The 8,738-nt window shown below is 35.1% G+C and overlaps 1 protein-coding gene across 2 annotated transcripts; it reads left to right on the plus strand.

The window, feature by feature from the left end:
* Window positions 1-209: 209 nt before the first annotated feature.
* On the plus strand, window positions 210-5,576 carry LOC115952620. Of its 2 annotated transcripts, XM_031069799.1 has the most exons (8): window positions 210-614; window positions 1,549-1,659; window positions 1,904-2,038; window positions 2,246-2,368; window positions 3,673-3,778; window positions 3,884-3,914; window positions 3,997-5,069; window positions 5,349-5,576. In XM_031069799.1, exons 1-8 carry the CDS (start codon window positions 473-475, stop codon window positions 5,512-5,514), a joined length of 1,887 nt encoding a protein of 628 aa, XP_030925659.1. In that variant the 5' UTR covers window positions 210-472; the 3' UTR covers window positions 5,515-5,576. The 2 variants fall into 2 exon arrangements, with proteins under 2 accessions (XP_030925659.1, XP_030925660.1); XM_031069800.1 differs by lacking the exon at window positions 5,349-5,576 and having other exon boundaries at window positions 3,857-3,914; window positions 3,997-5,336.
* The last annotated feature ends 3,162 nt before the right edge of the window (window positions 5,577-8,738 follow it).

Here is an 8,738-nt window from a genome sequence, read left to right on the forward strand (position 1 = left end):
AAAATTATCATTTTTTTAATATAAAAAAGGCTACTATCTCTCCCCTCCTAAAAAGAGATTGTCTATCATTCAAATTTTAATACATCCAAGAAAGATAAATATTGGAAAAATAAAAAGAGGTTATCTATCATTCAAAGTCTAATACATCCAAGAGTAACATATAAATACTACTAATTTTCGGCTCTTTGTCCACAACACAATAGTTTTATGATTTATCTCCCAATCTCCTTTCATTCTCTCACGCTCACGCTTTTGCACAAACAGAAAGAAACCCAGAAACCGATCTCCAATTCAGCCTAGACTACGATTGCATGAATGGGCAGTAAGTTTTAAAAAAGGGTCATAATCGATGGCCAAGTATATGAATATATAGCAAAGCGTGAAATGACCGATGAAGAAATCAAACGCTATTATGATCAGTTTAATAAGAGTGGGGTAAGTTTTTTTTTTTCATTTTCGTATCTGAAACACAATGAAGCGACAAATTTCCAAAACTACTCATAAAGATCCATCACCGATCATCGGAGCAACTTTACCACAACAATCACGTCGTCTCCGTGTAGTTCGGAGCTCCGATTTCCGCATTCCAAATCCAACTTCCCAATCAACCAAAGGTTCTCCTAAATCATTCATTTTTCTTTTCTTTTTTTCTTTGTGTAATTGGTTCAAATTTGATTAATTAACAAGTTCTAAGTTTCAATTAGGAAAGTTTTTTAGCACGGAAAATGGATTTATATATAAATAGGGTTTAGAAATTTCATAGAGAAAAATTAGGAAAGTAGAGTAGAATGTAGGTGCACTAAGAAAGAAAGACAAAAATGTGCATCACTAACTGGCCCATTTCATGTTCTTGCTTGCATTGATATTGATGCATGGCTTAAACGACTCACCAAAATGAAGATTTTTGTTGTTCAGGCCCTAGAATACTAATTTAAATAAATAAATAAGGGTGTATCCCGAGGTAGATTCCTAAACTTGAATTTGTCGCCTGTCGATTTTGGTGGAAAGCATGTATGCACCAAGGCTTGACTTTTATGCCTGAAAAAATCTAGTACCACATCCTTTTTTGCTAGAACTTTGCCATAATTCTAATGTGATAGATTGTGAGTAGTGAAAAAGTGGTGAGTCAATATAAAAGTAATAAGCAATTAATCATAGTTTACCACATAAGATAGTTGTGAAAAATTGTGCGGTCCTAGAATTACTCTTTATGCCTTGAATACTTATGCATAGTATTATTTTCATATTAGTTATTGAAACGCATTCTCTTGCGCTAAACAACAGATTTGACATGGGCTCTTTGGCATTTATATCGTGATTCTTTTTTTGGATTTTATTGCTTATATGAATTTTTATGGATGTGTTATAGTCATCCCTTGTATAATTTATTTGTTTGAATGTTACCAGGCAAATGCTTGGGCCTATATCTCTAATTTTTTTTTCCACTGCACTTACCATTACGCACTATGGCATACTGCTTCACGACAAAATCATTTAAATTGAATTGTTGTTTCCTACTAATTTGTTTCATTTTTCATTTCCATGTAGATATCAGCTGCAGGAAAAGAGTAAAGCTTACAAATCTTGATGTTAATATTCCCTTAAGTTGCAGAAGAAATGCCTCTCCCACAGCTTTAGAAGGAAGACAGAGTCCGAGATGTAAGTTTCTACTGCTGACCATACATTGCTTTTCTTTTCTGGTGCTGCATATTCCTTGGGTTCTTGGTATTACTTGTTGTTTTCCTTTTCTTGAAGTAAAAATGTTTTTTATTTTTGTGCTAAATGTTTAAATATATACAAGCTCTATTGTCATAATTATGTTGTATTTCTAATGGTACCAATCAAAAGTAATTGGAACTCGTGTTTGAAAATATTAATCATTCCATTTGAATGTAACATGCAGCCGATGACCCCAAAACTTCCGAATTTGCATTTTTTAAGAAATTGAAGGAAAATACAGGCCGCAAATACGAATCCCATACATTGCATAAAGAAGAAAACCAGTCAAAGAAGTTCAGAATTAGTGACTGTGCTGGAGGTAAATGATCAGAAATGCATCTCAACTGCAATTTGGGGTTTTTTTTTTTTTTTTTTTTTCTCTCTCTCTCCCAGTCATAAAGGCTGGTATGAACTTATTTCTTCTTCTAGAAAATTTTATGTGTATGAATCAGCCATACTTAAAATATTTAAAGGCAATGCACTTGTCTGAACATGATTATTTATGTGCTTTCTCTGTACTATGCAGGAAACCCAAACAGTGTCAAATTTAGCTGTAAGGACTTCAGTTCCTCATTACTTGCTGAAAATGTCACACCTAGTAACTTTAGCTCACACCTGTCACCTCTTGGTGGGGCATCAAAGAAATCAGGTATGTGTTGTAAAGTGGCTTTTCTTTTCTTTTTCTTCTTTTAATGGTATGCTTCTGATTAGTATTTCTTTCTTGTTTATTCTATCAATAAAAAGGGAAGAAAATGATGACAACAAATTATTGCTCCTAATTTTGGAATAATTTTACAGTAATCTTCCTTGTAAATAAATGGAGATTGTTCTCTGTAATTTGAACGTGGAATCTAATTTTTACTCCCTTTTTGTGATTTTATTATAACCTTTTAATATTGTGTGAAATAACTCCTCTTCTGATGTCAAGAATGCACTGGCTTATCATTTCTAACATCTTTAAAAATGGCAGATATAAATGCAGTTATACTGACTTATAAACTGAAAAGAAGAAGGAAAAAAAAAAAAAAAAGAGGTTATATTGTACTGTCCTGAGACGACTTTTTGGGATATCACTTGGTATTCTGAATCCCTAGAAAAAATAATGCTAATTCTTTGTAGGAGGTGAATGCTGCTTCCTTCATTGTTGACCACTTGCTTCTTGGTAGTTGATTCCTGGTGATTCATATCTGTTGCTGCCCTTGCACTATGATACTTACGGGGGGCTATTTGACATGGATAGAATTAGAAAGCCATCTAGGAATGCTATTTTAGTAGGCTTGGGTTAGACGAATTTGTGATTTTAGTATTCCAAAAGGTGAGAGAGCACTATTAGGCTTCAACATTCTTAAGTAAAATATTCACCACCACTTTATTTAACCTCATCCCCAGTATGGTGTTCTGCTTCATAATCTAATGTTACATGATTTGTAGTATCTTTAATCATGATTTTTTGTACATTGTCATAATATTCTCGTTAATGTTCTCATTTTGTAAATGACGATGCCAAATTAGAACCACTAATGAACTTGCTCAGTTTGCAATATATCCCGCGGATTTGGAATCCAGAACTTTGAAATGATATTTTGACTATTTTAATGGTTGGCAGAGGGAAATTCACCAGAAACTTATTCAACCTCAGCAGGTATATGCTGCCTGCATACATGAAAATATTGAGAAATTTAGCAATGTGTTGAATCCTAGGGTTATGTATGCTTTGTTTGTTAGCTAATATCATGGAAGGAAAGGATGAGAAAAATATAGATTTTTTCAACTTATTAAGCATTTTGTTTCTAAATTCCAAAATTTATTTTATTCTTGGCAATCCCATGGAGTTCTATTGCTTGTTTAAGGTAGATTATAACAATCTTTCTCCACTTCCAAATCTCACAACTAGAGATGCTGGTGGAATGCTTTGCTGAATAGTCTTAAATGCTTGCAAGTCTTTATTTTTAGGGGGCCAGCACGGGCATGGAGAAATCTTTTCTAAAAAGAGACATAAATTACGCAAATGGGTTGTAGAGACATCATATCCTCATATTGAAGAACTCTGTTCAAAGGGGTTAGACACATGACCATTTAATAAGTTTTCTATTTTATTTTAGCCTCATTTCATGGACTTGTAGAAATTTCTTCTCAGGTATGATTTTGTTTCTTTGCTTCTCAGTCGCCTCTTCCCCGAGGGCAACAAAAACAGTGTATGTTCCTTTTGCTTTCCATATGGATGTCACTTATTCTGTTGTTGTTGGTAATTAAGCTGAATAATTATTTCTCTGGCAGGGTTTTAAGAAATCAAAATCAAGGCAAGTTGATATTGATACCAAATCTCAATTTCTCACTTCTTTGGAATTGCATAGTCAGCTCAAAAAATTAAGTCATATGCCTGCAAGGAATTATATGGAACTTGACCATGTTTCACACTTGGATGATGGTTCTTCATCTTGTTGGTTGAATAGATCACCAGAGGGGGTTCTCTCAAATTTTTACACTCCCCCAAACAATGCCAGTATAGCATGTCTCGAGTATGAAATGAGAGAAACCGATTATGAAGTTGGAGGAAGAAGTCCAGTTCTATGCACTCAGTGTGATTCCACTTATGGCTTTCAATCTAAAAGATATGGATCTCTTGCATATAATCATCTCAAAGAACTGGATGACTTGCATTATCCAAAAAAATGTTTGATTAAAAGTGGGTCAAATCCTCTTCTTCTGGGTTGGGACTTTGGCAGGAATACAGAGGAAAGAAACTCGTCTAATACTTGTCAAAATACAGAGCTGAATCTGTATTCACCTTCATCAAGTTCCTTGGGTGATTATCATCAGCACATTCTGGATGAAAGGATAGGTGCAAAAGAGTTAAGTGAATCATCCTTCCTGTCAACAAATTCTCCAAATGTTATTTCATTCCCATGGTCCCATTCAGCCAACTATAATGAACTTGATTTTGGAAAACAAGTTGAAGACAAGGAAGATATAAATGCTGACTTTAACCATTTTCCTCTAGCTCTAACACTTGCACCAGACTATCTTACTCTGGCTGAAGATCACAAGAATGACACTAAATGCAAAGATAGCAGCATCTTCTTTTCTCCTCATAATCTTGATATAATGAGCAAGGTTTTTGGTGAGAGATATCATCATCCTGGTTTTGAAGGTGTCCTCCTCTCCTCTGGACTTGATTTAGATTTAGAATGGGATTGCCCATCATTAAGTGGTTCCTCAAGGAAGCATCATCCACCTGTCAATTGTGCTTTTAAGTCTCCCAGAAATGAAGGAACATATTCATGCTTTTTACTCAAAGACAAGAGTGAAAGTTTCCTAGATGGTTCAAGTCATAGAGGAACCCTGAGTCATGTCAGTGATATTGTTAATATCCAAGACTTGTCATCATTTTATTTCCAAATGTCGCTAGAAAAAGACAGGCCATGCCCTTTGCTGCTCAATAAATCAAGCTGGGATGGAACTTGAGGACAAATTTATTATGATGATAGTAAAGATGCTTCCAAGCATTTTGGACATGCTCTTCATGCTTTCATTATGCCTAGTTGTAGCTGCACATTATTGTTAATGTAGCTACTTTGTTTACTGGAATTTTCCAATGTTTTAAAGATTTCAAGTATACGGGTCTATCAAGAGATTACTTGTGAATTTGACACTGCCTTGTCTATTGTCATATGTTGGGGGCAAGTTCAATCTCTCTTGTCATCTCTCAAAAGTTGTTTCTTGAGCCACACCCTGGCACAAGAAGCTACACTTGCCACACAATCTCAAAGAAGCCCACCCCTTAAATTGCAGTGACGTGGCAGTTTGTACACTGTTAAATAAAATCTGAACTGTGAGATGGACAAGACTAGGTATGAAGAGGGTATCAAAGCTTTGGAAGTAACCTTTAGAATCTTAACTTAGGGAGCAGGTGGACTCTAGCTCACATTTTTTTTTTCTTTCAACTACCAAGAAAAGATAAAAAGTTATAAAACATGCTCACATTGGTTTACAAAAGTTCCTGATGCATGTTTAGTCATATGCTTGCAAAAAATGAACCCCTCTACTCTCCTGTAGTCCAGGTCTGCTATTATTAGTGCTAAGCAAGTCCACGGGGTTGTTTAGTAGTCTAGTCTATTATTGCTTCGGCATGCTTCTTGTTTGCTAGGATTACTACTCTATCAAATCCCCGGCTTCTCTGACAGCAGCTAGTTTGGCATTTATTTGTTAGAGATCTGAGAGTATACCGATAGTACACATGGTTTTTGTTATGTGAAGTTTAAGCTACCAACTCATGTCAGAATAAAATTGTTCAAAACTTCAATTTTATACTCCTACCAAATGTTTGCAGTTTAGAAGGGTTAACTAATCTTCACAATAGCAACACAGGGTTTGAGTTGATTTAGTGCACAAGGATGATATTGCATAAGAAGCTGCTCTCTCTAGACCTCTACCTTGAAAAATTATATTGTGTTAAGATGTATGCAACAAGCTTCTCACAGTCTATGGTTTGTTCATGTTTGGGATCTTGTGTTGATTCACCATGTGTCCAAATTCGATTAGAAATGGGCTCACCCGGCCTCACCGGCAGCTCTATAACAAAAATGAAATGACATCTTGGTTTTTCTGGTTTGCCCTTTGCAGTACCACTAAAACCGAGCCCGCTAAAAACGAAGTCAATACCACAAAATAAATAAATTCAGAAGACAATTGCATGGTTTATATAGACTGTGACCCTAATAATAATAATATACCAGAATTTTTAAAGTAACATTATAATGAATCCCTAACTATCAAAGGTCACTATCAACAAACCCTAATACTTGGAGTGTGGAAGCTGGGAAATCTAATGGTGAATCCGGTAGCCTCTACAACCAAGAAAGCTAGCGTTAAGGCTTGTGAGAATTGTATGGAGGGAGTTTGCAAAGCAAGAAAGCGAGGTAAGTGGAGCATTTGCATCCGGTTTCTTCAAAAAATTATATTTTACCATCTCAAAACTTACTTTATCAATTATATCATACCATTTTACAACACACTCAATATTTCAACTTTTATTTTCCTATACAACACATTAAAATAATATATCTACACAATAAAATATATAACCCAAAAAGTGGGAGAGAGAAATTTTGTTAGAATCATTAATAAAAAGTAGGAGAGAGACATTTAAAAAATACTTTTTAGGAATACCATTGTGCTACAATAGCATCATATAAATAAGATGCCGAATAATGCACACTTTTATTGTTTTGATGCTACAATCTTTTAACATATACCATTTACAAGCTCCTATACTAATGCTAGTCACTACGAGGTTAGTAGCTCATAAACCAATTTACAACACGTTTAAAAACTCATGAGTACCTACTCAAGTTTTGGCTAGACAATGGTCAAGATGAGGAAATCCCTACTCCATGTAGACCAAGCCCAAAGAAAGAGGGTGGCAAGAACAAAGAGTCCACTGACCGGAAAATTATTGAATATTTTAGGAGTACAATAAATGTGTACTCCCCCCACTCACATGAATTATGGGTCCTACCATGAATTTAATTAGTAGGACCCACAATTATATGAGAGGAAAGAGTATACATTTAGAGCAACCACATCAGCTCATTTATAGTCTTCTAAAATAGAAAAAAGTACAAATTTTACACATTTTGAGCAAAAAAACACCCACATTAGTGGGTGTAAAAATGTGCAAAGATATGTAAATATCTCCATGAACTACAGTAACTGTGTATATTTACACGGTTACTGTAGCTCGTTTATCCATTAAAATAATATTATCTTTGTATAGTATAAAAACTTCTTTTTCACTCTTTTTTTTCTCTCTCTTCTCTCACTGAGCACACCAACGCCTCTCAGGTCCCAACTTCTCTCTCCCTGTTTCATTCTTGAGCTCTTCCTCTCATCTTCTCTCTTCATCTGCTTCTTATCAGCTTTTGCTCATTCTCATCACCATGGGAAATAATAATGTGATCGGTTTGGGGGTTTTGTAGCCCCATGAGGAGGGTGGATCAATTGACAGACTCATCTTCTCTATTGACAGACTTTGGGGCTAATTTCTCTAAAAAGGCATGGGTTTTTCTCATTGAGATTTTAGGGTTTTTTTGCTTTTTGGTTTCAAGCAAGATTCTTGGGAGTTTCTCTAAACTAATTTTTTTTTAGGATTTCTTGTTTCAAATTTTTTTGGGTTTGGGGTTTTTTTTTAGGGATTCTTCGAAGCACACCCGAAGTTATATTTGGAATTTATTAGTGTTTCAGATTTTATGTGTATTTATATTTGATTATTTTAGAGTTTAGGTAAGGATTAAATTTTATGTCTTTTGATAGGGATTAGTTTCCCCGTGTGTAAGGAGTGTTTGAAGAATTTGGAGTTTTTTAAACTTGTATTAAATTTCTATTTCTCCCCTGCTTTTGGACTGATTGAACAGGATATATACTTAGTTATAAACTATTTAGTTATATACTTAGTTTTCAGACTGTTCTCCCCTATTTTGGTTTATTTTTGAATTTTGTTGAATACTTATTATTTCTGAGGTTGAATTCTATGTGGGTTTTATCTTAAAGTTGAAGGATGGTGCTTGTAGTTGTCTTTTTGGTTTTCTTTTTTGTGTTTTGTTGGTGGGGTTGAAAGTGAGGGTTTTGATTTTGATTTTTATTTTTATTTTTGTTGCTTTGAGGTTTGATTTTCTTTTGTTTGTACATGAATTGGTCAATGAATTAGCCCATAAGGGTGCTTGGTTGTGATTGTGGAATTTGATTAACTCTGTGCAGTTAAATGAATTTTGGTTATTGTATTGCCTATGACATCGATTTGGCGATGCTCGTCAGAGCCACTATTACAACAATTGGCCCACCGGTGATGGCGGTACAATGGTCGGAGATACCAATCCGGTGGGCAGTCACCAAAGCCACTATTTTGGTAGTTTGGGCATCGGCAGTGTTCGTCGAAGCCACTATTTTAATAATCCACTCACCGATGGGCCACTATTCGGCAGTATGGTGGGCGGCAAGACCAATCCAGCAACTTTCGCCGA

This window comes from Quercus lobata, chromosome 7, assembly GCF_001633185.2.
Source record: "Quercus lobata isolate SW786 chromosome 7, ValleyOak3.0 Primary Assembly, whole genome shotgun sequence".
In the NCBI taxonomy this organism is placed as follows: Eukaryota; Viridiplantae; Streptophyta; class Magnoliopsida; order Fagales; family Fagaceae; genus Quercus; species Quercus lobata.

Coding starts and splice junctions, on each gene's coding strand:
- LOC115952620 (XM_031069799.1), top strand. CDS start 473: ATGAAGCGACAAATTTCCAAAACTACTCATAAAGATCCATCACCGATC. Junction 2,369..3,672: donor TGGGGCATCAAAGAAATCAG/GTATGTGTTGTA, acceptor CTTTATTTTTAG/GGGGCCAGCACGGGCATGGA. Junction 5,070..5,348: donor CATAGAGGAACCCTGAGTCA/TGTCAGTGATAT, acceptor ACGGGTCTATCA/AGAGATTACTTGTGAATTTG.